Below are 15341 nucleotides of genomic sequence, written 5' to 3'. Positions count from 1 at the left end.
AGAAGAGTTAGGAGAACCAGTATTACGAAATAGGCGCATGGAAACCCATCTGTAATTCCGACTTCGCGTGTGGAGCGTATTAAAAACTGTTTAAAACACAGAGGATACTAGGCGAGAGCATCTAAAGCAATTACTTTATCCTTACGGAAATCCACTCGCACCCTTTATGATGATAAATGGAAGCGGTTTGAGGCATACCCCAAGAAGAAAAGTTTCACGGCGATGAAGGCTACATATCCGCAGATAGCAGAATATCTATGTCACCTACGACAGTCCAAAGGTCTGAAAGGTTCTACATTATCTACATATTTAGCAGCTCTTATCTCAGTCATCACCATGGAAACAGGAACCAAGTTGACTAAAGTACCTGAGTTGCATGCCTTACTACACTATTTCAAGTTGGAAGATCAACAACGTAGATTTAGAGCTCCAGCATGGGATCTAAACATCGTACTTCAACATCTCAAAAGTGATGTCCACTTGACCGGACCTCAATTGAACTGCTAACTCAGAAGACTCTATTTTTAATTACCTTGGCTACAGCTGCACGAATGTCAGAAATTCATGCTCTAGACTTTAACCGCACAAGTTTTGATGCAAATAATCAACAGACAGCCCATCTGGCTTTATGATGGGATTTTATTGTGAAAAATCAATTCCCAGGTCAACCGGATAGACAATTTCACATACCAGCATTATCTTCAATATTAGGACCACAGGATACTCAAGATTTATCGTTATGTCCAGTGAGAGCCTTGAAGATATACATCGCGCGTACTAAGTCTAGAAGGCAACGGTTCAAGCACCTATTTATCCTTATATCCACTGAGACACCTATGGAAGTATCCCGCAACACTATTTCAGTATGGATCAGACCTGTTATATTGAGGGTCTATAAAGCGAGCTTCTAACAAACACGAAGTTAGAGCTTTGGACTCTACACTACCGCTACACGGGAATTGCTCGCTATCAACTATAATGGAGGGCTGCTTTTGGAAGTCAAACACGGTGTTTGCCAACCATTATCTACAAGACATAGCCATAGAGGACTTCTCTGGCATTCATCTGTTTGGGCCATTTGTTGTTGCTCAGCAACTAACAGTTCCCTGAAGACATTGAATTCACTCACCCGTTTTATCACGTGACTTGTGGAAGCCAGACGCTCAGGTGGAATGGTGGAAAGTCCATGCACTTGTCTTAAACAGACTAGCATGAGTGATTAGGACCCTGTAATGTAGATGTACTTGTACATGAAGAAGGGTCACAACTAGTCTTGATTTCAATATCTTGACAATTAGTTGCATCAGAAACTAGCAGGATGCTAGTTACTTTCGATGTCACACATTCCAGTCAACAAAACCTTCGGCTGAAGACAAACTCGACTGTATGTGATCCCCCCCAGAATCTACAATGAATATTAGAAGAGCAGGACCATATTATCGCCGTTACAAGTTCCCGTTGGGGAGGGGGGATTACTGGACGTATTTTTGACAGCCTGCAGAATCCAGCATGGCCTGACCCACTGCTGTTCCCATCGGATTCTGTAAGCAATTAGCATGAGTCAGGATAAGGAAAAATATGTAATTTTCTGAATAAAATTGATATTTTATACTTATCCTGACTCATGACAAAAGTCCTCCCGCACAGGCACGCTGAATTCCTATATTCGTGTGTCGGGAGAGAGTAACAAGCATGGCCAGTCACGTGGCCTAGGGCGCGGGAAAAGGAAAGCTACACATGGGTGAGTGTATTTTATGTCCACTTCTTTCTAGAAGGGAACTTCAAGGGATTTCAGGTGTTCCACTACCTTTGCCAGGGAAGAGGAGATAAGCAATTAGTATGAGTCAGGATAAGTATAAAATATCTATTTTATTCAGAAAATTTCTTCCCACAGGGGTTACTTGTCATATCTTCCTGCAAACATCTGTTCTGATATGGCCATATTTCCCAGTCCTCATGAAATCCCCTGGCAGCAATAAGTGGCAACACAAATTATCTCTCTTCTTTCTATCCAATCAGAACACGTTACACTGACTTAGATCCAACTTGACTAATACAAGCAAATGTTGGGCTGCAAATATCCCTCATCTGCAGGTGACTTGTGTTAATGTTACACACAAAACATTGATCCACCATTATGTGACTGAGTCCTGTCTAGAAAACACTAGGGGGGAAGAAGCTCTAGTTTTTTTAAGCATATGGAAATTACTGAGGCCTCACAAATGATCACTTTTGAAACAATGTTGCTGATTGCACAGCTAAATCTGATTGCAATCAATCACGAATCCTGAACATTTTCACCATGAAAGAGCCATTATACAACAAAGGTTTGTAAGAAGATATGACAAGTAACCTCTGTGAGAAGAGAATGCAATTCATTTTGTTAATAGGTAGATATAGTTATGGAAGTAAAGGGGCACTGGATTGTTTCATATTAGGCAAAATAAAAAAAACATAATGTTGTTCCAATTACCTGTCTGTAATAGTTCGGGTAGGAAGGTAGGTAGGTTTTTTTAAATATTTTTTTTCGCTTTTTTAGAACGAAATTGTTTATTCAGTCAAGTTTTTGGCCATTGTATCGACTTTTGGTATCAGAATGACCAATTTCTGTCAGTCCCAGGAAAATTATATGGAATCTGACCACTCATTTTTTTAATTATACTGCTTAAAGAAATGCGGTTGGCGCCAGAATTCAGGTGTCAGTCAGGCAATTGGAATCGCACCATTCTTTTTATAGACCTTACTGTCTCAGCTGGGGGAGATGTAAAGTATGAGCTGCGTGGGTCTGGAGGAGACTCAGCTGGGGGAGATGTCAAGCATGTGCTGTGTGTCTCTGGAGGAGACATAGCTGGGGGGGATGTCAAGCACATGTTGTGTGTGTCTGGAGGAGACTCAGCAGGAGGAAGTGTGAGGCATGTGTTGTGTATGTCTGTAAGAAACTCAGTGAGGGGAGCTGTGAAGCATACGTTGTGTGTGTTTGAGGGAGATTCAGCTAGATGATGTGTGAAGCATGTGTTGTGTGTGTTTGAGGGAGACTCAGCTGGGGAAGGTGTCAAGCATGTGTTGTGTGTCTCTGGAGGAGACATAGCTGGGGGAGGTGTCAAACATGTGTTGTGTGTCTCTGGAGGAGACATAGCTGGGGGAGGTGTCAAGCATGTGTTGTGTATCTCTGGAGGAGACATAGCTGGGGGAGATGTGAGGCATGTGTTGTGTGTGTCTGGAAGAGACTCAGTGAGGGGAGCTGTGAAGCATATGTTGTGTGTGTTTGAGGGAGACTCAGCTAGATGATGTGTGAAGCATGTGTTGTGTGTGTTTGAGGGAGACTCAGCTGGGGAAGGTGTCAAGCATGTGTTGTGTGTCTCTGGAGGAGACATAGCTGGGGGAGGTGTCAAACATGTGTTGTGTGTCTCTGGAGGAGACTCAGATGGATGATGTGTGAAGCATGTGTTGTGTGTGTCTGGAGGACACTCAGATGGAGGAGGTGTGAAGCATGTGTTGTGTGTGTCTGGAGGAGACTCAGATGGAGGAGGTGTGAAGCATGTGTTGTGTGTGTCTGGAGGAGACTCAGATGGAGGAGGTGTGAAGCATGTGTTGTGTGTGTCTGGAGGACACTCAGATGGAGGAAGAGTGAAGCATGTGTTGTGTGTGTTTGAGGGAGACTCAGATGGAGGAGGTGTGAAGCATTTGTTGTGTGTGTCTGGAGGAGACTCCACTAGGGAAGGTGTGAAGCATGTGTTGTGTGTGTCTGGAGGAGACTCCACTAGGGAAGGTGTGAAGCATGTTTTGTGTGTGTCTGGAGGAGACTCAGATGGAGGAGGTGTGAAGCATGTGTTGTGTGTGTCTGGAGAAGACTCCACTAGGGAAGGTGTGAAGCATGTGTTGTGTGTGTCTGGAGGAGACTCAGATGGAGGAGGTGTGAAGCATGTGTTGTGTGTGTCTGGAGAAGACTCCACTAGGGAAGGTGTGAAGCATGTGTTGTGTGTGTCTGGAGGAGACTCAGATGGAGGAGGTGTGAAGCATGTGTTGTGTGTGTCTGGAGGAGACTCAGATGGAGGAGGTGTGAAGCATGTGTTGTGTGTGTCTGGAGGAGACTCAGATGGAGGAGGTGTGAAGTATGTATTGTATGTGTGTGGAGGACACTCAGATGGAGGAGGTGTGAAGCATGTGTTGTGTGTGTCTGGAGGAGACTCAGATGGAGGAGGTGTGAAGTATGTATTGTGTGTGTGTGGAAGACACTCAGATGGAGGAGGTGTGAAGTATGTATTGTGTGTGTCTGGAGGAGACTCAGATGGAGGAGGTGTGAAGTATGTATTGTGTGTTTCAGCATGCTGACCATGATGACAGTCGGCACACTGCTGCTGATTCTTCTGGACCGGATGGGAGAGAAGAGAAGGTGAGGACTGAGAATTTAGAGAGATTCTTCTTTGACTTTGTATTCTAAAGTTATAGGTTTCCGATGACAGTAACCACTTCTTATTGAAAGATTTGATTTGAAAACCACATCATCAGAGAAGCTAGTACATTTACAAAACTTTATTCTCTGTCATTGTAAGTTTTCAGGTAGCACTCTTTATATGCACAATAATAGGCTTCAAGCTTTGCAGTTAAGCAATATTTATGGTTCATTTGGAATCATTTTGGGCTGAAATCACATTAGATGTTTGGAAGGAGATTGTTGTTAAGTTTTACCAATACTTGTGAGGTCGTTTCTTTGCTATATCTGAGTGTGACATATATTTATTGCATCACTGTGAGCAATGTAATGTAATGATGACGTACTGTGTAGATACAAATCTTGTAGGGTGGCTTAGTTTGATGAAGGGGGTGGATATTTCAAGATAAGTGTAATTACATTGAAAACACCAGCAGGATCTTTTTCTCATTATCTCCTATATCCACATTGACAACCCTTAGGAAGGTGAATTCTGTCATGGTACAGAAGAAACTAGTAATAACACTAATGTAGAGCTAGCTGTGCAAGACTGAACATATAAAACTGTTAGTTTCACATTCAGTTTTAACACCATGAAAGGATTTTTAAAAAGGTTAAACACTATGCATTTTTATTACATAATGTCATTCAAACATGAATATATAACACATCTGCACCACCCGTTTATGTAAAAACGTCCTGAAAATTATATATGTGCACCAAAACGAAATCCACTTTAGCGCCACCCACTCGTATGCATATTTTTATTTTTAGCGGTCTGCTGTCTGTTGTGTGACGTCATACCCGCGAGTCTGATCGTTGTGTTTACGTTTATTAAGTGTAGAGTAGACACATGAAGCGCAATGTTTGAATAAAGCGTTGTTGTGGTTATATGTTGGAAACTGACAACTGCACTTTGTGGTTTGATCATCCACTTATGTAAACAACACGGATGTACATTTCCTGAGAAATTCTTTTAGACAGAAGGGCATAGATTGTTCACTGTCGTTTTGTGAACCCCTCCATGCTCGGCAACCTGTGTTTGTTACATTTTTCGAAGAAGTGATATGAAAGAGACATACCCTCTGGTGAAACATGGGTAAGAATAGTCAAAGCTGTATAAGGATGCAATATATCGGCATTCCTTTCGACATTCTAAATAAACTTAGAGGCTGAAATGTCAACTTTGGACAGAGACCTAGCGAGCTGCATTCCGGAAGCGATGATGGTTGCAGGTGAGTTTATATGTAGTTGTTTTGGACCAACATAAACTCTCTAGTAGCTAGCTATATGAAGAAATAGTTGATGTAAAAGTACGTCATAATTAGGACTAATTTTCGATCAGAGATATATTTTCACAGCCACTGCAACTGTTACTCAGTGATCCGTTTCCTGGACAAATGGGAAGGGTTATGGGCTTGGACAAACAAAAACTTGCAACATATGAAGATGGCAGTAAGGGAGACCACATAATTACTGAGAAGTAATTAATAATGAGTCCTATTAGTCAGGGACTGGTCCCCAACAAGTTAAAATGGTTGAATTGGGTTGGGTGTTAGGGCATGATTAAAATGTTGACACCTTCCCACTCCTACTCTCTTAGAGGAGTAGGAATGTACAATAAATTTAATTCATGCACTTGCATAAAACTTAGGTATTTATGAACCCCTTGAAAAAAACATCATGGCAGTTGTATATGCAGGTAACTTTTAACCCACTTTCAAAAACAGGTAATTGGGGAAATAGTCATTCAGATAATGTACTTTTTTGATGGGTTTTGTATTTGTAAATGTAAAAATGCTACTTTAATGATATTTTTTAGGATGTACATGGCAGCATTTCACATCAGTGAAAACAGCCTCAATGCTGTAGCAGTGACCAAGTCTGGGGAACCCAAGATGGCAATCAGTTACTTTGAAAGCCCAATGCTTCCACCTTTGTAGCATGAAATAACTTTTTCAAAGACAGTTCTCATCACTTTGATTATTTACTCGTTACTTCGAGTAGTTTCTTGTTATTTCAATAATTGTCTTGTAACTTCGAGTATTTTCCTGTTATTTCAAATATTTTTTCATTCCTTCGATTAATTTCTCGTTGCTTCGAGTATTTTCTCATCGCTTCAAGTTTCAGTCAAAAGCTTCAAATTTCGAACATTTTCTTGTTACTTCAAGTTTCTTTCACACTTCAATTTCACCTGAGTTTCAGTGGTCATAAAACAAAATTTCAGTTCGAAAGGGAGGTTGCACACCCTTGCAGCCACGGTATCTTCCCAAAGGGTAGACCACCCAAAAGACCAACCGCTTAGAACAACTCACTTTATGGTTGCTTGCATAAGGCTTAATTAAGCTGATAAAATGGCATGTGCCCAGATATATAATGTATAAACTATACTCTTTTTAATTCACATATTGAACTACAAAGTTGGTTTTCTTTCAAAATATTCAGACAGCGCCCTTTTTCCATTGGTAAGCTATGATTTGTTGTCCTAAATTCTACTTTGAAAGATTAATTCAAGATAAGTTTCTTGAATTAGTCCATTTTCATACATTGTGTAATGAAATCCTTTTGATGATGAGTATTACTTGAATTCCAAGATTGCACAAACTGGTCTAACTCATTGTAATCACTATACTTTGTATTGATTCCGAGTGAGGTCATTAATTGAATAGGAGTGGAGAGCATGGCTGAGTTAATTTGTGTATTCATTGAGTCTATCTTTTAGGAGGTCTGTCTTTTGGGAGTAAACCGCAACTAAGAATTAACTAAGAAATGATATCATATATCAGATAACTTTTAGGATTTGACTGAAGTCAATTTGGTCAAAAAGTATACCCTTTTGGAATGAATATCAGTACAAATTAGTTTCCATCAAGTCTCCACATACAACATGTATAGCAAGCACTTTCCTTTACGCGAAGCAGTTTTCTTGAAAATAATTAATGAACAATTTCAATAACACTTAAAGTTTCATATGGCCAGATGTTGTATAACCATACCTGATGTTGTCTTTTGTTATCTGGGCACATACCACAATTTTCAAGGGTACAGCTTAACTAAGCATGAAGCAACCAATTGTAAAATGTGTTGTTCTAAGCAGTCTGTCTTTTGGGAGGTTGATACCGTTCGAAGCATATTTCCAAAACTATTCGTGATAACTTCATCAGACTTGGTACACATATCAAGCATGATAGATAGGTTTGCCATTTGAGGTTTAAACCCAGATATGAATCTTTTGCGGTTTCCACTCCAATGTGACTAAGGCTGTGGGTACAAGAATGTCATCTTGCTCAGAGCAGATTTCCTTGAACTATACGTGCTAGCTTCATCAAATTTGGCACACATATCAAGCATGATCCACAGGTGTGCCATTTGATGGTTACACCCAGATATGAATTTCATTTTTTGCTGTATCCATGGACACGTGACTTAGGCTGTGGCTATGAGGATGTCATCTTGCTCGGAGCAGATCTCCTAAACAATAGATGCTAGATTCATCAAGCTTAGAAATTAAGAAAAAATAAATCAAAATCAATGAGTAAATACTCGAAATTTCATGTTTTTGAAAGAGACTTGAATTGTGGAGAAAATACTCGAAGCAACAAGAAATTAATCGAATGAACGAAAAAATAATTGAAATGAGAAAATACTTGAAATTTCAATTTTTTTAAAAGAAATTTTAAGTATCGATAAACTTCTTGAAGTAATGAGAAATTAATTGAAGCAACAACAAATATTTGTAATAACAGGAAAATACTCAAAGTTGCAAGAAAATTATTGAAATAACAAGGAAGTACTCGAAGCGACGAGTAAATTATCAACGTAATGAGGATCTTTGAAAAAGTTATTTTATGCTACAAAAGTGGCCGCATTGGGCTTTCGTAAGTTACCCCTAAGTCTAAAGCAAGAGGCCAAGCCAGTGAACAAGAGACCAACATGTGCTAAATATAATTCCAACAATCAATACTTTTTGCCTCTTTGCTCCATTTAGTTGAACTGGTACACAGAAAAAAACCCAAACTATTACTGCATGTTTTCTCAAAACTAATGCGTCAACACTAAGTCTTGTTTGCAAAAGCACTTGTTTTTAATCTTCATATCTATTTTCCTCTTAAGACAAAAGTACTCACATTATTTGTGTATTTTTCAAAGAAAATTATTATTATGGCCAAAAGAAAATTTCCTGAAACTATGTTACAAAATGTCTCTAATTGAATGTAAAAATTTATTCACAGAGTACGTGGATTTCCTACTCGGGAAATTCTCAAGAAGAAATATGTTTCCTTCCTACAGACTTGCAGGACACAACAGGCTATTTTTCCAGGATATTTCTGCCAGACACTTTCATTCATAACTAGTAAACAGGAACTGGTGAATTCACAAGCATCAAGATATGAAATGAAATCATGCATGTATGTGTGTCTAGGGTGTTATCTGAAACCAATTGTGCCTGGTGTCTTAAGGTGTATATTATTCCTCTGTTTGAATCCTGGTTCAGATGGTAAATGTTTCCAAATTGCCGTCACCACTGTGTCACATGTTATTGGAGAGCAATCATGCTTCGACGAGTCCAGCCAGTTAAAATACATGCAAGCCTTCGCCTTCATGATGTTGGTGTACACACTGTATTCATTCAGTTTGTATGTAAATAAATTAATTTGCTTTAATTTTTGTGTGCTTGTTTCTTGATTTGATTGGTGGTCTTTCTTTGGGATTGATCACACTTTACACATGACTACTAGAACACAATGAAGATATGTCTTTTTTCACTAGGTGACAGTTGAAGAGAACGATACAGTACTGCAATTTGTCAGAATTTATTGCATCTATATTTCTTTATTACGTCTATTATCAGCTGTTAAGCAGGTTACAGGGCTTTATCATTTTACGTTTTATGTATATTTTGCAGATTACATGTGCATCGAAATTGAAAGTGTAATAAAACTGATGTTTGATGCACCGATATAAATTCTTTACCATCTTACTCCGAAAACCTACACTAACATATTTCGGATACTTCTCTACATTATAGTTGTGAGATCGAACATGTTGACTTCTATAATGGTAAAGATTATCACTATGCTAAAACCTTTAAGGATAAATTTTGTCAGAAAACACTTTTCATGAAATATAGCTGCAAGTTCCTTTAAAGCCTTAAAATCATGAACCTCAACCATAGTTATTTCAGTGTTTACGTTCCCAATGTATATATTGGCTGTAGGACCAGAAGACAGGTTTGACACATTGATCGAACATTGCCTAATTTTCCGTGACTGAAGTATTAATTCTGAATCTGATCAGTTTTCAATGAAGAAATGATAGGCAAGTGGCTTGCATACCAGTCCTCAGAAGTCTTATTAAAACGTAGACCTAATCAAGATCATGATCGTCCCATGGCTATATGTTTTCAACGGGTTGAATCATCAATATGTCAGTGTTGCTGCTAGAAATAATTTCAAACTGAAAAGCTTGTATGATATGATATTATCTGTATCTGGTATTTCATCCAAATAAAGGTTTGACTTCCTGAATTGAATTATTTGCTAAACCAGAAGCAGAAATCAGAAAACAAACAGGCTCGATACCACTGTATTTTCCATGTGTTGATGTAGCAACTCTCAGATTTGACGTCACACAACCATGTGACCGCCTACCTCATTATCTTACAAAACGCTGAAATGCTTTTGAGGGATGTGCATTTCAGATTCCTAATAGAAGCTGTATATTGAAATATAACTGTTTATAACTGTATTTTGTGTATATTATATGTGTCTAGGTGTTCATTAAGACTGAATGTAAACAATGTGTAGACACCTTTTTACAAATCCCTTAATACACATGAATGAGTTAACTTACTTTTACAATTGTTTTGTTCGAAAAACGGTTTTCTTACCTTTTCTCTATTTAGTCATAATAATGTTAATGATAATCCAAAGTACAAAGAGATGATGTCATCTATTCATCCAAGACACTAATGACGTGTGACCAATGTGCCTAGTGTACATCACCACAGGAGAATATCCGGTGTACTGATGCACAGTCCCAGCATAGTTCAGTCTGGGTAATTTAGGTGGTGTTCGATTAGCCTAATGGTTAAAGCAGTCGTTTGGAAAACATGATTTTGTGTGGAACCCATTTCTGGTGTCCCTGCTGTGATTGGTGGAATATTGCTAACAGTGGCGTAAAACCATACTCACTCATTTTCACAAGGTAATTCATGGAACTTGTTTTTGCTTGTTCAAGGTCCGTCATCATCTACACACTGTTCTTCATTCCGTGTCACATACTGGTGTTTGCGTCTGTTCTTCCACTCATATGGTGAGTATTGGTATGTTTAAGTAGGTAAAACACCTTGTGACCCAATAATAATTATTACTTGAATAGTAATACAATTTACAGAAAATACACTCTCGTAACAGGCTGAACTAAAGGCAAGTTGTTGCTATCAACCAGTTGGAGTTGTAACTTGGATATCTTATCACTGTAGCTTTGTGATATAACAGTAAGGTAATGTCAGCACAAGTGATTATTCAGGTTATTCCAAACTGAAGTATACATGACTTTTTGTAAGTTCATGCATACTTAAATCATGATTTTTCCTTATCCTATTTATGTTTATTTGGAATACTTTGAAATCCCTTGAAGTTCCCATCTTTGAAGTGGACGTACAATCACCCACAGGAAGCCTCCACATGTCCCACCACATCTGTGACATGACCAGCCAGCCCTGTATGTCACTCTCTCCTCCATTGCTCGAAGAGATGGTTGGAGTCAACTTGAGTCCCTATATGGCATTTACTATCCTTTTATGTTTCTGTCCTTTCCAGCTACATGTATGTATTGTTTCAAAGCCTGCTTGATACGTAGAGGATACTCTGCTATAGTAGCAAAGGCAGTCACCTTAGGTCTATGTAGATTTACTCGCTCCTTTATGATAATAAATGGATGCGATTTGAGACATGCACCAAGTGGAAGGACTTCACTGCAATGAAAGCCACACATCCCTTAGTAATGAAGTACTTATGCCACCTACGGCATACTGGAGGACTTAAAGGTTCTACGCTATTGACCTAATTAGCGGCACTCAGTTCTGTCATCACCTGGAGATCTGGGGTCAAGCTGATGAATGTGACAGTTTTACATTTTCGGTGAACTAAATCAAGGAGACAAAAGTTCAAGCGCCTATTCATCCCACTGTCTACTGAAACACATATGAATGAATCGAACAACACTATCTCAGTATGGATCCCACTGTCTACTGAAACACATATGAACGTATCCCACAACACTATCTCAGTATGGATCCCACTGTCTACTGAAACACATATGAACGTATCCCACAACACTATCTCAGTATGGATCCCACTGTCTACTGAAACACATATGAACGTATCCCACAACACTATCTCAGTATGGATCCCACTGTCTACTGAAACACATATGAACGTATCCCACAACACTATCTCAGTATGGATCCCACTGTCTACTGAAACACATATGAACGTATCCCACAACACTATCTCAGTATGGATCCCACTGTCTACTGAAACACATATGAACGTATCCCACAACACTATCTCAGTATGGTTCCCACTGTCTACTGAAACACATATGAACGTATCCCACAACACTATCTCAGTATGGATCCCACTGTCTACTGAAACACATATGAACGTATCCCACAACACTATCTCAGTATGGATCCCACTGTCTACTGAAACACATATGAACGTATCCCACAACACTATCTCAGTATGGTTCCCACTGTCTACTGAAACACATATGAACGTATCCCACAACACTATCTCAGTATGGTTCCCACTGTCTACTGAAACACATATGAACGTATCCCACAACACTATCTCAGTATGGATCCCACTGTCTACTGAAACACATATGAACGTATCCCACAACACTATCTCAGTATGGTTCCCACTGTCTACTGAAACACATATGAACGTATCCCACAACACTATCTCAGTATGGTTCCCACTGTCTACTGAAACACATATGAACGTATCCCACAACACTATCTCAGTATGGATCCCACTGTCTACTGAAACACATATGAACGTATCCCACAACACTATCTCAGTATGGATCCCACTGTCTACTGAAACACATATGAACGTATCCCACAACACTATCTCAGTATGGATCCCACTGTCTACTGAAACACATATGAACGTATCCCACAACACTATCTCAGTATGGATCCCACTGTCTACTGAAACACATATGAACGTATCCCACAACACTATCTCAGTATGGATCCCACTGTCTACTGAAACACATATGAACGTATCCCACAACACTATCTCAGTATGGATCCCACTGTCTACTGAAACACATATGAACGTATCCCACAACACTATCTCAGTATGGTTCCCACTGTCTACTGAAACACATATGAACGTATCCCACAACACTATCTCAGTATGGTTCCCACTGTCTACTGAAACACATATGAACGTATCCCACAACACTATCTCAGTATGGATCCCACTGTCTACTGAAACACATATGAACGTATCCCACAACACTATCTCAGTATGGATCCCACTGTCTACTGAAACACATATGAACGTATCCCACAACACTATCTCAGTATGGATCCCACTGTCTACTGAAACACATATGAACGTATCCCACAACACTATCTCAGTATGGTTCCCACTGTCTACTGAAACACATATGAACGTATCCCACAACACTATCTCAGTATGGATCCCACTGTCTACTGAAACACATATGAACGTATCCCACAACACTATCTCAGTATGGATCCCACTGTCTACTGAAACACATATGAACGTATCCCACAACACTATCTCAGTATGGTTCCCACTGTCTACTGAAACACATATGAACGTATCCCACAACACTATCTCAGTATGGATCCCACTGTCTACTGAAACACATATGAACGTATCCCACAACACTATCTCAGTATGGATCCCACTGTCTACTGAAACACATATGAACGTATCCCACAACACTATCTCAGTATGGATCCCACTGTCTACTGAAACACATATGAACGTATCCCACAACACTATCTCAGTATGGATCCCACTGTCTACTGAAACACATATGAACGTATCCCACAACACTATCTCAGTATGGATCCCACTGTCTACTGAAACACATATGAACGTATCCCACAACACTATCTCAGTATGGTGGGGTTGGGTGGGAGAAGTACTTGACATACTTATATGCCAGCCAACAGAATCCATTGTGGTCAGACCCACCACCAGTTCCATCTGATTCTATAAGCAACTAAGCTTGAGTCAAGGTAAGGAAAACAATGTAATTTTCTGAATAAAATTGATATTTTATACTTATTGTGTGACCGATGTGATGGGAAACAGAGAGGTTTCCTGTGGTTCAGGGTGATTGTATGTCCGCTTCCAAAGCAGGGAACTTCAAGGGATTTCAAGTGTTCTACTATCTTCGTATAGAGGGAGGACATAAGCAAATAAGCATGAGTCAGGATAAGTATAAAATATCAATTTTATTCAGAAGTTACATAATGGATGTAAGCGTATACATGTCACATTGTATCATCAGTTAAAAATTTGTGAATCATTGATTGATGGCATGAACCAAGCTGTGCCCCATGATGGACAGATACTCCTCTGATGATTCCTCTGTTCCGTGGCTGCTATGGTGTCTTACATACAACACCTGGGTCTTACGGATTGGTCATATCTCACCCCACAGACCATTGGCTCTGTTACCTGAGGGTATCAGGCTGTTATACCCTTCTCCCTAGGCTATCAATCCTTCTTCCATGCTTGGTCTGGGGATGATGTATCTGGTATAGATATTCAAGGATGAGTCCAATACGGTGTTCAAGACCATTTGTTGTAGAAGGATTTTTCACACAAAGGTCCTCAGATATTTATCTAGTTTTCCTAGTACAACACAGATACACAAATTTCATGGAAAAACCTCTTGGTTACTGAGATAACTTCTGTTTCTATGAGTTCATCTGAGCCAGTCTCTCATCCTACAGAGACAGTGTCTCTTGTCAACGGTTGGGCCCAGAATCTCCGTCAACTTACAGGACAAAATAGAACCCATGACAAGTTTGGCTCCTCCCTTTGAATGATGTCCTTTGTCATACACAATGACCTATATACCATCTGAATAACAAGTTATTTCCATTGGTCCCTTTTGGTACTCCATTAGATAGGTTCTTCAGTTTATGCAATGACTTGGTTAGTGGACCTTCAGCCAACCGTCAACCCAGTATAGGTACATCTAAGTAATTGTTCCAAATGGTAGATGTCAAATGGTACTTAATCGAACCATTTCAGATGTCATGCTGTTCCCTTGGCAACTGACCATCTATGTCACAAATGTCCATCTACCTCATTGTGTAAAGTCACCTTATAATCTTGTAGAGTCGCAACAGTTAATCAAGCCTAACAACTCTCAGAAATTGTTGTTCTGCATGGGAAGTGAAACAATTTGAAGTCAGTTACTTGGTACTTTACAAGTATGTTGACCCTTCCCAACTTGATTTCACATTTTCCTTAAATATTTATCAAATGGATCCTAAGTTATCAATTTTAAATATCCCAATTAAATATTTGTAGTTATAGCTCTCCTGCTCAAGACCTGACCTCACCATGCTGTAATGTTACTGACTAAACCAGTGGTGAGAAGGTAACAGTAACTTGAGCTCATTATTATTCACTATGCTGCTATGCTGATTCTAATAAACGCAAGTAGAAGGTCGCTTCAGGTAACCTTTTGAATGTTGACCAATCAGAACACAGAATACCAAATCGCAGAAGTTAACAGTTGCATATACTGTTTGAACTTATACCTTGAAAATGCTTCGACTCGAATAATTCAAAATGCTATTTCCGCACGACTGCTTCCGAATGATACATACGGA

At 39.4% G+C, this 15341-nt stretch overlaps 1 protein-coding gene across 1 annotated transcript in view; it reads left to right on the top strand.

Annotated features, from left to right (window-relative positions):
* LOC137286609 (uncharacterized) overlaps window positions 1-15341 on the top strand; it is a 41766-nt gene that overhangs the window by 6755 nt on the left and 19670 nt on the right. The window contains exons 3-4 of the mRNA XM_067818558.1: window positions 4325-4393; window positions 10673-10747. Of these exons, the coding sequence (XP_067674659.1) occupies window positions 4325-4393; window positions 10673-10747 (144 nt within the window). The remainder of the gene's footprint in view (window positions 1-4324; window positions 4394-10672; window positions 10748-15341) is intronic.

Source organism: Haliotis asinina, chromosome 6, assembly GCF_037392515.1.
Source record: "Haliotis asinina isolate JCU_RB_2024 chromosome 6, JCU_Hal_asi_v2, whole genome shotgun sequence".
NCBI classification, from domain to species: Eukaryota; Metazoa; Mollusca; class Gastropoda; order Lepetellida; family Haliotidae; genus Haliotis; species Haliotis asinina.
Note: the sequence above shows the minus strand (reverse complement) of the source record. Positions and strands in the feature narration are given on the sequence as shown.